The following is a 15144-nucleotide window of genomic DNA, read 5'->3' on the forward strand; positions in this document are numbered from 1 at the left end:
TGACCCACGTAAGTATCTTAGTTTGTTTACTATGACTGCATTTTTATTACAAGTAATATGCAGATGTATCTAATGCTGATAATGTACATTTATCTATGCAAATATTCTTTGTGGGATTTTCTGGTGAAAATCGCCACCAATTGACATATTACCATAATATGCAAATACTATAATATAATTATGTCTCATATGCAAACAATGTGACATATAATACAACCAACCTCAATAAAGATAGATTCTGCAAATATGTAGTGTATATCTATGGATGCGTTGCCCGTGCTTACAACCAGACAAAGTGCGCGATTGATAATGAAGACAGCCAGTAGAAAAATCACTGAACGTAGTTGACGCCTGCGAGAAGAAGAAATGTCAGAGTTGTCAAAGCGACCACAATCCAGTTGTAACGTACATAAACATACTTCCTAGGTTGGTAAAATGTCTGTCATAATTAATAATAACACGTGTTCATACAACCTTCAGTGATTGGCTTAGACTACATCATGTGGTATGACCTAATGACCCATAATTGCCTTAATTTGCATATATAGGGTGATATTCGTTTTCTATTTTCACTAGGGCACTATTTACAGTTGCACAGGAATCCTACTGGCGTTTTGCTTTGATGTTGCAAAGAATACCAGTCTGGAAATATGATATATTCTATAAATTACTCATTGCCTGGCTTGGGTCAGGCACTATTAGATGTCCTATCACCCCCATGCTGTAATTTAGTAATTTCCAGCCTCAGGAATCAGTTGCTTCATAACGGACCTTGGGGAATTAGACGCCTACTAATGCCATCATAGTCAGGCTAAACGATTAATATGATGGTGGTAGAACTGTGATAAATATGAATATATGAAATGTAATTACAATGCCAGTGTTTGCATGCAAAATTGTATGAATATTATGAATATTTCAGGGCAATACTTTGTCTTTTTCAAATGCAACTCAAAAAATAAAGGCATTTTTCATAACCTCTGGATTCTTGAGAGTCATTTCATGATTTTACATCGTCACCTAAATTATGGGAAATTTGAGAGAAACATCACATTGAATTTATGCTTCATTTTGGGATTTCTGCTGTAGGCCACATTGCCTCATTGTGTCATCAGAACTGTTTATGCAATATGCTTATTACATGCATAGAAAAGTCCATGAATATGCATTGCTTAACTACTACACATGTATTTCTTCTGCCCGTTTGAGGCAATGTGGTCCACAGCCACAACAAAGATCCCCAAACGAGGCACAAGTTTAAACTGATGTTTCCTTGAAATCGCATGTAATATAGGTGATGTTATATCATAAAATGATTCCCTGGAACCCAATGTTTATGAAAATGTCGTTGTGAAGTTGCCATTTGAATTAACGAAATTCTGATAACACCATTAAAGCGAGGAATGTAGCACATGTAGTTCTTCTCACCACAACTTTTCTTCAACAGGTCCTAGGTTATCAACATCTTGAAATAAACTCACAATAGCGATTCCCAAGACCAATGCTGATGTCTGCAATGAATGGAAAGTACAATATGAATGGGTAGTTAATGATATGCAAGATATATATTTTTGTTTTGTTATAGAGTATGAGAGTATTTCCAGTTACTATTCCATTGGTAAACTTCCTTTAACCTCAACAAATATGAACACCGGCTAAAACATGTTAACGATTTAATAACAATTTATGTAATAATGTTTTCGGGTATATTCCGTTTAATACTTAATTATAGGTTCAACAAAATATAACACCTTTATTCGTTGAAACCAGAAGGATATGAAAATCTTCAAATCAAAATTCATCAATGTTGGTAAATCATAGTATCGAATTGAACTTTTGCTCCAAACACAAAGTTTAAAATTGTACCAGGATCTTTCAATTGCACCCTTCAGTGGGTCAATCTGTTGGCAAATACCGAAGTATGCAGTCGTAAGTTTTAGGTATAATTCTATATTTTGTGTTTAGAACAAATTCAGATTAACAAGAAACTAATATATAAAGGTATTTCTTACCACTATCATAACTCCAGATACAAACCCAGTTATATATAGTTGTAGTGTCATCGACGTAGGTATCAAACAGCTAGATACGAAAAATAACTATTATTAATATTGGGGCTTGCTTTTGGTCTTTTTGAATTGATAAAGAAATTTGGTTCCACGGTCTTATTTTCATGGAAATCAGCAAACCGCCCTTTTCTCATAGAGTTAACGTAAACAAATGTCGGCTATATTGTATTCTTAAATGGTTTAATTTTGATGAATTTTTACCTCTATTTCAAATATTGTTAAGGCGTCCCCGTATTTTTTATTCATTTTAACTGAGTTGGAATTTTCTTGAACAAAATAACAGCAACAGTTGAAACAGTTTACTAAGGAGACACATTGTATGTGAATTGAAACCTTGTTCCTAAAGAGGAGTAACAATAATTAGTACAGCCGGGGCTTGTTCGAATCTGATAAAAAAAGGGTCTCCATTATACCATATACGCTTAGTTTATAACAAAGGTCAAATCACCAGATATGGCACAAGGAAAGATTGACACACAGAGACATTGTATTGCCCATATCTAAGCAATACGGGTTAAACATTCAAGCTGGTACTAGCAAACAGCAGACTGTACGTACCTCTCCTCATTAACAGAGATGTTCAAGTCGTCATGGAAACAGACAGATGTTAACACAACTGGTAGCAACCATCCAATAATGGGATACAGCAATCTAGATATCAAACCAAATGTCAAATTAATTAGTAATCATAAAATTCAATACTTCTCTGGTATGGCATTCGAGATCTCGGTTTACTAAGATGTATATAAAGTAATCTTATTATTGTTTGTAGATTACACAAGTAGGTGATATTGACACCTCTTATGCAAATCTATTAGATAAATCTGTAATCTACATAGCGTAATTAAATATTGGGAAGTCCCCAAAATGTACTCTCTAATAAGATCAGGGAAGTCATAAAAAATAATACTGCCAAATTAAAAGAGAGAGCATAATGTTTTTTCCCATTCAACATAATTATATATTTACAAATTACACAAACAAAACATGCCAGAGAGTGAAAACATCGCGATGCCTCGTTGCAACATAATGTCGGTAGTATCACCATCATCTATGTGTCATATGAAGAGTATATCATAGTATAATTTCATAGTTCAAGAACCTACCTTGCCGTCAACCGTCGAGTTATCAGAAATTTACTGCGCATGAGTAGTTGGATACAAATGTTCATCATCCATGCACAATTACTCAGCATTACAAAATGCATTATGATGGCCGTCAGTTGACAGGAAACCTATGCAACAAAATGGGTATGTCTTTATTGGCGTTTATCGTTTCAATTAGCCTTTTTAGTGCTGACGTGCTTAAACTATCACACATGGAGCTTGGAAGGACTACCACTTCAAGTCATGTCATTATTATCTCATTCAAATTGATTTATTTAGCCTCCCCCTATGTAAAGTCATTACCAGCATAATTATATGTTAAAATTACAAAGCTACATGTAAGCTATAAGTTATCACGGTGTTGCATTCATGATGACGCTACTGTTCATTGAAGTTGCGCGTGTTCACTTACATAATGACTTCATAAGCATAAATTCCCCCTGTTTACTAATTACCTTATTGGCAAATATTTTGAAACCGCAATAACGATCAAGACAAGGCCTAGGAATCAAGACAAGCTGAAGATACGAGCGTTAGCATTGCAAGACACCAGTGGTCACATTGCAAAACACCAGCGTTACCATTGCAAGCCACCAGCGTTAGCATTGTAAGACACCAGTGGTAGTATTGCAAAACACCAGCGTTAGCATTGCAAGACACCATTGATGAAAGCTGTATATATCAAAAGCTAACATAAGGTTCTGAAACAATGTGTCACCATAAATAATACTACATTTTAGAAGACCTATAAGCCGTAGAATTGTGTCGCCGTGAAAGACATTTACAATATCCCACCAAAGGTTATTGTTTGTACAGATATAAACAGATATCCCCACGCTGTCCTTATGTACTCTCTCCTTACCCTATCGTCAGTGTTGACCAGATTGGTACCTATAGCAACCATTATAGGAAAGCAGGATATGGACGTGAACATCTGAATCAACACATAATAGTGGTCTTCTGTCAATCTGTAACGATAAAGATGAAAAGATGGATTGAGAATCATCATTTTACTATAGCGAAAATTCTTCCATCTCTTTCAATTTGACATGTTTGTATCAATATTTTTATTTTGGGTACAAATCACATTTTGTAGGATGAGAACTAAAATGACTCAAATACCCCCCCTCCCCCCCCCCCCAAAAAAAAAGAATATGTTTTTTTTTATCCTACATTGAACTATTGCTCTCGCCACTTAGTACGCTTACCTTGCGAACAATAGTACACAAATGCTGGTGAGAGTAAGCATGGCTGAAACAATACTGGTCACCGTCAAGAATATTTCCTTTGCATATTCATGGAAAGCCTGTAATAGATAACACAGATATGAATATGTGTTGAACCGTGATATTTTGGTATGACCAATGTACATTTACAAAAAATAATATATGACCATTCTTTTAAAGGTACAGTGTATTACATACCAGAGGTTCAACACCCATTGTCATTATCACAGCAAAACTTGTCAGATGATTGCACAGGCATTCAACAGAGTTTCCGGGCGAGTCTTCCTCTTCGGCATCCAGTGTACAACCATCGGTTTGCCACATTCTTGAAGTGAAAAAATCAATAAGATACATTACTTAGGGGTTATAACTAATATTACTGTTTTGTACAATTCATTTAGGTGACTCAATCTACATTTTAATTGTCTTGCCCTATAAGAATGGCGTGGTTTCATCTGTCTATTATTCTGCCCATTGGCTTTATCAACTGTATTAACATTTAAAAGAAATATGCTCTTGACACTGAGACAGATTGTGTTACCGGAGATAAACATATACTTGGATATATGAAATTTACATAGATATTTGAAGACACTTACCCGTATTTTGCATCGTGGTCAATAAAGGAACAACGAGGAGAATAACCAATCTGTAAAAACAAGCAATCAAAAAACAGCTGTGCTACACAGATACATACTAAAACTTGACTACATACAACCACATGTATAGACTACTTAGAATTATAGATATTGATAGACTACAATGTAACCCTATTCCACTATTCGACTATTCCACCTTTTAAGGTGATCTTTTATATATTTACTAACAAAACATGCTCTCACTTCGAACAAACGATTCACGTCTTATATACGCTATAAAACCTTATCCTATTAGCCTATTAGCCCCCCCCCCCAAAATAAATAAATAAATAAATAAAATAAAAAAAACCCCCCCAAAAAAAACCTAGTTGTCCAACCCATGCAGTCTGCAGATCTGGGGAAAACACAAAAATAACCCTCCCTACACCAGTTGCTACTTCAGTGAAGACAGCTGCAAGCCAATCATGAACAAGCAAATGACATCTGCCCCACATACATATATACTTGCTCTAAAGTACTTAATCAAGAGAACAAAAACTGCCATAAATAGAAGATTGAGTGACAAGTTTGCTGAGAATGAAAAAACAATATTTTAAAAAATCACGTCGTCACATCACTTTAGGCAAGATGTCCTGACCAGAAACAATTTTCTTTTTTTCCATGTACATAATTGCAATTCAGTTCATGTACTATATTAATAAATATGTACACTGTGTCCATCTGATATGCCGCCATATTATTATTTTCTCGTGTCCATTCAATATTATATAGCCAAAAATTGTTTCTGAATTTACAATTTTAGACTCTTCGTAGATTGATAAGTTTGGAACCTCTTCATACACACAAGGCAGTTTCATTTATTGGTTTGAAGTCCACGTGGATACATAAGAGAAACTAGCAATATGCAATATTTCGATTCCCGATTATCAAATTAAAAGTACCTATATTACCAAATTGATTAGTGTGCAATGTATAACGTAGTAAGTAATCCTTTCAAATTTTAATTCGTACAGTTGTGCTTATATAAAACAAAGGCATCACACGGGGATGCACATTCAATAAAAGTAATGGTTTGTTGCCATGGTAACCGGAGAAACAGAAGTTTCAGTTGTAGACTACATAGTTCAAATACGTCTCGAAGTAATTTCACTAATGAGAAACATATTGATAAACGAGTACGTGTTAACACTGTATACGCTTCACCAGTGAAGCATCAATTTAATAGCAATAATAACCAATTTCATTACAACCAACTGTCATCTCATTGACAAATGTGCAAATGTGTTGCCGTGTACTCTTTGGCGAAATAAAACGTTTGGCATAAGTTACTGTCGGTCAAAATTTCTGAGAGCCTGAGAAGTCGATGTTATATTGTGAGTGTAAATGTGGAGTACCCGGGTATTTGCATGATTGTTTTGCGGTGTTTTCTGCTCATACATTCCGGTATCTTATCAGTTTTCACTTTGCTGAGAGGTACAATCGATGAGTACTATGATCTCTTGGATATTCTAAGGGGAAACATTAAAACAAACAACTGTTGACTTGTTTCACCCCCCATCAGTTTATTTAACTCACAACAGGTCTCATTGAAGCTAGATATTATATCACTCAATATACGTTGGTGATGACGTCATCTCCTATTTTAATACAATGACATCATCGTGATGGCACAAGCTGCTTAGCATGAAACTGTTACTATAGGCCATATTTAATTCTTCATAGTGAAAAACTCTGCCTACGTTATGTCTAGAGGGAATGTCATTAGTATATAGCTTTCCGCTAAGACTCTCATATCAAGATGAACTTTTTATTAAATTCGTGCATTTTCGTAAAAAGCCAAAAGTATGAATTAACGAAAATGACTACTTTTTACTGCATTACACAAGCAGTGGTGTAAATACCATTGAATTGATTATCCACAGTAGCCATCGCAAGGCATTTGATTCTGTTATTATCAAATACTTATTCGAAACAGAAAATTCCTGTTACAGTTATACTCTGTGATAACGCGATTTCGTACTAGGAACGAGTGCGAAATCATTTTCATGTCATTTATATACATGTGTGAATAAAATGTTTGGTATAGCACAGTAGTACAAATACTAATGGAATGCGTGCGCACGAGTCCAAGTAATCGCTTGTAGATATGTACGTATTTCCATGATAAATTAAAGCCACGCCAGAACATGGGAAAACATGCAATGATCATTTGTTTATGTTTTATGGTTTCTGAGTGGGGTGGGGATTTGGGTGTTGGAGTGGGGTATGGATGGTTTTAGGAAATGGAGAAAACCTAATGGGATTGTTGGTGTCTAAAAATTGGAAATGATATTTCTGAAATCACCTCAAAACTGCCCCAGACACAACAAGAATAACGAATAGCTAATAAACATGCGAGTCGACATATTATGAATAATTAATTAGATAACTCACTGAATGCAAACTAATCAGTCAATTTTACTGTACAATCTATTCATTAACATGCTTTTATGAGAAGATATATATTGAAAAAATTATAAATTTGTGAAGAGTGCTTTATATGCGTTATATTCGACATAGAATGCCCTACGGACAACAAATTTTCCTGTAAACCAAAGTTCTTTAATTGTTTATACACTTTCAGTGTTTTGCGGGTCCTTTTACTGTTTGCGTTATTCGGAAGCACAGTTTCGGCGGCCATATTGGATTTTAAGATGACCAAAGCTTTATATAATTTTACCCTCTATTTTAATCATTTGCACAGCGACTCAGACTTTTGTATTGATTTTAACTGAGCATGTGGGATTTTTCTTGAGCAAAGTAACGTCAAAACTTTAATGAGCTCTTTTCCGGTGCACTTTCGACATCAAACGGTGCTCACTTTAATACAAATTAAAAGAATGAAGGCTCAACTACCAAGCTATGAATACTAAACTGTCAACTACGTTTGGGACTACCAAACCAAAAATACTATAGGGTTCTAATAGGGAACTTGCAATCTAGACTGAGCATGCTCAGACTCAAAGGACTATGGATTATCTGTGGTTATCGTAATACCTAATCTGGAGCTACTGATAAAATTAACCTCCCACAATTGTCATGGTAACTATGAATTGATTATTTATGGTTACAATAAATGTATCAACATTCTTTACAATACTAACTGATTAGTATTTATTATCTCATTTCCCATCATGCAACATTCAACATGGCGGGTTTGCAAGTTCCCTATTAGGAGGCACGGTGTCTTTTTACATTTCACACAACCTATATTTGTCACGAATTACGCAAACAAAATACTGTTATACATGCACCGATAGCGCGCATGCGCATGCACACGACAAATGTTACACTTTATCTCAATGTCACCCTAAACAAAATTTTGAGCTTGAACCTTCCTGTTTCATCCGACAGTGATGTTGGTTTGTGTACACAGTGAGATCAAATATATTGCTTTTGCGCTATTAGTGTTTTTATTTATAACTTTATAATATAATTATGTTATAATTTGTTGAGAAAATCCTTGTGAGAGATGTAAGAAACTGCTTCATTGAAACTCTATAGTCACTCTTGTTTGGTAGTAGCATATACGAGATTATATAAAAAAAAGATGTCTTACGTTGTTTTCATAGAAGACCATCTTGATAGGTTCTGTCATGTATGTGGTGAGTTCAGACTTGGGATAGATTGTGAGGGATACCAAGGGGGTGTTCACTCTTTCCACTTTCTGAGTAGCAGTGATAGATCTCACCCACTGCTTAAGTTCCGGCCTAGTGATAGAAGAAACAATATCTAACGACTGACTTATCTGAAGTTTATTTTTTCACGTTATGTCCACTATGTATTACCTATATTAAATGAAAAATGTCGACGATTTATACACCCTTTTATTTTTCAAATTAGCCAAATTAGTCAAAATGCTTAATTGGTCTTTTTTATGATTCTGGTACTAATGACTTGCGATCACGCTATTTACATATAGGGATAGTCTGTTGACTGAACATGGTTATTACAAAATTATGGTTTCAATTTATGACATTAACTTAAGTCGGGTACACATCATTTAGCAAGAAAACTGGAGAACTGTAGCGTAAGTATGAAAGATCGTTGACAATACAAAATCGTGATACCGATGAGACATGCCAGCTCTTAATACATACAGTACATTGCAGGTTATAGTTCACTGGTTGTGTTTCATAAGGCCACACAGAAACAACCAATTGGCAAGAAACTGCACATGCTACACATGTAAATAGGAAGATGGCAATTTTCTTGTCATGTTTTGTCTGAATATAAAAAAACAGTTAGCATACTGTGAGTAGACGCAGACACACAGGCGCCAATGTGTTGATGTCTGTATTTGATGTCTGCATAGTGGCACGTAATTATTTCATTTCACTTTAGACAAAATGTAGCAAGAAACTGTATTCATTCAATCTTATAATCTGAAAGTGTTGCCTGTACAGTTTTCGTATTGCTTTCTGCATGGTTACATCAAACAGAGTCAGTGAACAGCAACCTGCAACACAATGTAGTTAATAGATAGATAGCAGAATCATAAACGTACTTTTTGGAAACTTCATCAGTTGGTATTATGTCTGTAGGATCCTTGATAACGTGCATTATCACTGCTATAGGACCATCTGAAATTGTAATTAGTTTTAAGTTCATATACTACATAAATAAGAATACATTTGTCGGACAATATGTATCAAATGTCTTTAAAATTATTTGTATAATAAGTGATATTTGCCCATAAATATAGTGTTTATCTAATTTTAACAAAGAAGATTTTCAAGGAAATATTGATATTTTGTTTATATGACGCGTATTTTGTGACATGTGTAGTTAGTGATAATATACAAACACAATAATGTGTTTATTACTAGCGGAATTTGAAGGCTAAATTTATGTAAATATTGCCCGTCTTCTTTGTCATCCGTTTTATTCCGGTCTTGGCCATACTGGTGTGTAATTAATATTTTTTTTTAAACGTGGCCTAAGATGAGAACATATACTGTACTTATTGATCAACCCGTTTGTAGTGTTAGGTTAAATCAATGAAGCTGTAAATACCTGTAGAATTCAAAGACTCCAATTCGTCAAGAAATGACTGTGGTATTTCAACATAACTAAGAGGACTACTGGAATCGTTCGTTTTCACGTCTCGCACTGTGCGAGAATTCAGCCTCACTGTTGGAAAGGTGTACTTCTGCTGTTCTCCAATGTGAACAATGTATCCTTTAAGATCTGAATGAATGGGAAAAAACAATTGGTGCGTAAAGTTTGCTGATTTATTGAGCACTCTATTCAGATCATACATGTTTGACATTTACACAGCGTCTAAAATAAATATCAAATTTCGAAAATGTAAATGTTATTGCTAAGTCTAATACTTAGAAGGGAAAAACCGTGCTAACAACTCAATCAACTTAGTGTTTACATGCATACTTACACATTAAGTTACTGTGGAGAGATACATCAAGGCCTGTTAACACCATATATTCATATACTTGGTCAGCAAATGTATCCAGTGAGGAGAGCAGAGTCTTGATAGCTGTAGTGCCCTTGTCCTAAACACAGGAACAAATTACTTTTTGAAAGAATGTCAGGGGTTCATTTGTCCGTATGTCTATCTCTCTACCATTATACCACTCTTTATCTTATCTCAATCGATCGACCAATCTATCAATCCATCCATCCATCCATCCATTCATCCAGCCAGCCAGTCAGTCAGTTAGTCATTCAGGCAGCCAGCCAGCCAGCCAGCCAGCCAGCCAGCCAGCCAGCCAGTCAATTAGAAGGCCGTCAGTCAGTCAGTCAGTCAGTCAGTCAGTCAATCAATCAATCAATCAAGCAGCCAACCAACCAACTAACCAAACCACTCACTCACTCACTCACTCACTCACTCACTCACTCACTCACTCACTCACAAAAAACCACACATATAAAGTACCTGAATGCAGGATACTGTAATGTTCACTGAAATGTCACTTCTTATCTCATCTTATACTCTTTAAAAATGTACTTGCTACATTAACACGTCCACCGATGGTCGTCCTTGCTAGCATTAAAATTGGATAGGGAAAATTCGATAATAGTAATATTTATAATTCTAATTACCTCATAAATATGTCTCCATATCTCACCCAGGTTCGGCAGAAGCATTTGTGAGGTGACATCTACAATTCTCTGAAATATAGATATTAAGATAAACAGAGCATTCATCTATTGAAATTACTAAATATGTGTTGTGATCTAGTAAAACTTGACCATAGTCTTGGTAATCAAGATGACTACCTTTGATGGGTACCATTATTGGTAGTAATTTGTCTAAAAAAAATTGTCATTGAGTATAAAATCCCTATTAATTCTCATACATTAATGGTCATCAGATTTATTTATGGTACGAGTGACATAATATATATCAATGATGTTCAAGGAGGCTTTGGATTATAATATTTGACTTTTTAATTTTAAAATTATTAGATATTTGTAAAACTTGATATTTACGAAAGCAAATTACTAATTAAAAGTGTCATCTAGTAGAATATGAAAACTGACCTGCATAAAGTCATTCATAATTGCCGTGTTATTTCCCAAAATGAGTTCGAACGACGCCATGTGTTGAATGTGATCAACAATGGCAATCACATCACCTCCATGAAGTTGCGTCCTGTCAATTATCTCCAGGATATCATTCATCCGTCCTACCATCTCATGTGGGTCAGTTATCTCTGTCATCTGTATACAACGATTGAATACAGCAGATTAAGTGAAGGAGGTTTGTCATTCAGTAATATATCGAATCAGCATTGCTGCCAGAAATGACATTTTAGGAGGTTCTTTCGGGTATACTAAATAATTGTGTGTGTGTGTGTGTGTGTGTGTGTGTGTGTGTGTGTGTGTGTGTGTCTGTCTGTGTGTGTGTGTGTCTGTCTGTCTGTCTGTCTGTCTGTCTGTCTGTCTGTCTGTCTGTCTGTCTGTCTGTATGTATGTATGTATGTATGTATGTATGTATGTATGTATGTATACATCTATGTATACATGTATGTTGTGTGTGTGTCTGTGTATATGTCTGTGTCGGGGTGGGGGTGGATAGGTGTGGTGTGTATTATATTTTACCGTTTCCAATTGTACTGAGAGTTCATTGGTCTTGCAATCATTTGTATCTGGCATATCCCAAACACCATTAACACTGCAATATCTTCTTGTGAACCCTAAAAATCAAGTATAATGTTATAGTATAGAATTATGAACATTAATGATGTGTTTAACTTTATCTAATAGATGTATTGTCCCGCTCAAGAGAAATGTATATTTTCTATCGATACGTATCACTATTACTTGTTATACCAATATGAAACTACATGCTACACTTTGAGATAGCAAGATTGAATAAATAGTGTAGTTTGTATGCGAAATTGTGTCTAAATGAAATCAGTCACAATAGCATGTAGACCCGGGATGCAGACATCAAAACTTTGGCAACTACGTATCTGTGTCTAGTTGCAGTATATTTAAATTGTTTATTTCACTTAGAAAATGTACTTGAGAAATTACGATCTTGCTAGCTTAGTGTAGAATATACAGTTTCTTATTGGTTTCTGCATAGTTATATCAAGCAGAGCGGGTGAATGGTCACGTGAAACATGCTGTAACGTCTGCATAGTTGTATCAAGCCGAGTTGGAGAATGGCCACTTGAAACGAGCTGTAAAAAAATTACATACCTGTTGATCCAGTCGGACAATCTTTCCAATCTGTGTAGTGAGATGACTTTGTCTTTTGCCATGTAATACCTAAGATCGTGTCTGCACTACAACCTCCATCGCCACCCACCCCTAGCAGAATTATACAAATGCAAACATCAAGGTCAAATCCTGACAGTGTATTGGTTGACCTACGACGCAATGGTCACCAGATTTAAATAGGAAAAGTGTGGCATCTTTGACCACATTTTCTTAATGTGCCTTCGTGGCGATTTCTTGCTAGCCAACAATTAAAGCTCACGCAAATGTTTTTGGACATGATGTTTCATATTAAGGTACTGGGTACAAATTATGTCGAGGGGTAGTGTTCCCCTCATCTATCATTGGAACATTTGTGATCAGAATTATCATTGAAAAAAAATATATTGACCATCACCTAAAACACTTGCTTGAGAAATGGTGACCTTCTCCACAGACCCCATCCATTTTACCATATAGCCATTCCCTAAAACGGTTCGCTATTCTAGCCAAAAAATTATCAAGAATACATCTCAATGTTTAAGCTATAGCTTTTATGACCATACACGGGTACACATACCCGAAAGATGTCAACAAATGGGACGATATCTTTCAAAATGAAGAACACGTTCTGCACACAATATAACTACAGATAAATGACCATTTCAACGATGCATGAGTCTCTTACCTCGTCGATCCACTATTTCAGAACCTCCTTCATTTTCAAGTCGAGGAACACAGCGGTCACTTTTGTCCTTGGCGTAATTTGGTAAACATTCACATATGTAGCTACCAACGGTATCTCGGCAAGTCGCGTGGATACCACAGATGCCAGGTTCGGTACTACATTCATTAGTATCTGTAAAATAGATAAGGAAGACATTTTTGTATAAAAAGGGAAAAAGGGAAAACAATTAAAACTGCTACTAAGTCATCCTAGCTGAGTAATGTAAAATGATATTTGAGTGTGTGTGTATGTGTGTCTATATATATATATATATATATATAGGAAATAGGAAATTTTACAAAAATGACTGACAATCAGTTTTTTGAACTATTAATTTTAGCGTTACATTGAATTTTACAATTACCTAAAAATATCAAATTGAATACTTACTGATGCATTCTGGCACTGGTGGGTCAAATGTACCATGTCCACATGTAGTTGTACCAGTACCATTCGTTGTCATACCAGTATTACAGATTATTTCCATAGATAAACCATGTGGTACAAGTACTGCAATCTCAAGGTTAGCTTCATTATCTGTGGTCAGATATTCACAGTCCTGACCATAATTGGCCGTTGAGGCTGAAAGTGGCGTATCGCTTGTTGACGTAGAAAGTGATGTTGCAGAGCTACCGGATGACGTTGAAATCAACGATGTTGTATCACTAGTTGGTGTCGAAGTCAACGATGATGGAGAAGTTGTCGGTGTCGAAGTCAACGATGTTGTAGCAGTTGTTGGTGCTGAAGTCAAGGATGTTGTAGCGGTTGTTGGTGTTGACGTCAACGATGTTGTAGAAGTTGTTGGTGCCGAAGTCAACGATGTTGTAGCAGTTGTTGGTGCTGAAGTCAAGGATGTTGTAGCGGTTGTTGGTGTCGAAGCCAACGATATTGTAGCAGTTGTTGGTGTCGACGTCAACGATGGTGTAGCAGTTGTTGGTGTCGAAGTCAACGATGTTGTAGCAGTTGTTGGTGCTGAAGTCAACGATGTTGTAGCAGTTAACGATATTGAACAACAACAACCTGGAAAGAAAATATTTCATGATGAATTACAAATCGATATACAATTACCATAATATGTACTCTAGTGGTGTCAATATTACAAAAAAACACATCTCTACCTAACCATGACGTGTCCTATACATAAATGGTATATTCTGTTCTACAGCCTCATATACAACTCTTTTCCCATTATAGGTCACATGTCACCAATCTCGCATTCTGGTTGGTCATGAGACCAATAAAATCAAAATTACCTTCATTTTTAATGGGTGGAAATTTACTTGACCAGATTAACTAAGCATATTATGTACATTTATGTCCGTTTGACAAAATAAATTAAAATACTCAATGCACGAATGCACTTACAACTGTATCAGTTTTCGAACCTGATTTTTGATATGTATGTCTGCCGAATCCCATGGCACAACAGAGCTAGAGGTGCAAAAGCTGTCCTTACTTTTTTAGAGTGGTGGTTCACTTTAATATGAAGATACATGTGCAATTCCTACCTTGTGTATCAGTTACAGTAACGTTGCAAGTAGAACTTGCAGTATAACCATCCATATTAACGATTGCACAAACTAAAGTGGTCTCCCCAGTGACCAGAGCTTGTCCAATTTCATAGTCACCATAGTCCGGACTACACAGTGCAACCTCTGGTCCAACAGTCTGATTTCCACATGGTAAAGATTGATCAGCTGGGCATGTCAA

The 15144-nt window shown here is 35.7% G+C and overlaps 1 protein-coding gene across 1 annotated transcript; it reads right to left on the minus strand.

The window, feature by feature from the left end:
- Nucleotides 1-13372: 13372 nt before the first annotated feature.
- On the minus strand, nt 13373-13927 carry LOC144450567 (adhesion G protein-coupled receptor L4-like). Its single transcript, XM_078141211.1, has 2 exons — nt 13825-13927; nt 13373-13566 (listed from the first exon to the last, which is right to left on the minus strand). The coding sequence occupies exons 1-2, from the start codon at nt 13919-13921 to the stop codon at nt 13373-13375; spliced, it is 291 nt and encodes a 96-aa protein (XP_077997337.1). The 5' UTR covers nt 13922-13927.
- Between the last annotated feature and the right edge of the window lie 1217 nt (nt 13928-15144).

Source organism: Glandiceps talaboti, chromosome 20 (genome assembly GCF_964340395.1).
Source record: "Glandiceps talaboti chromosome 20, keGlaTala1.1, whole genome shotgun sequence".
In the NCBI taxonomy this organism is placed as follows: Eukaryota; Metazoa; Hemichordata; class Enteropneusta; family Spengelidae; genus Glandiceps; species Glandiceps talaboti.

Excerpts from the sequence above, each read along its gene's own strand:
- LOC144450567 (XM_078141211.1), bottom strand. The coding sequence starts at position 13,921 with ATGGAAATAATCTGTAATACTGGTATGACAACGAATGGTACTGGTACA. Across the intron at positions 13,567-13,824 it reads ACCAGTGCCAGAATGCATCA|ATACTAATGAATGTAGTACC; the intron begins GTAAGTATTCAA and ends TCTATTTTACAG.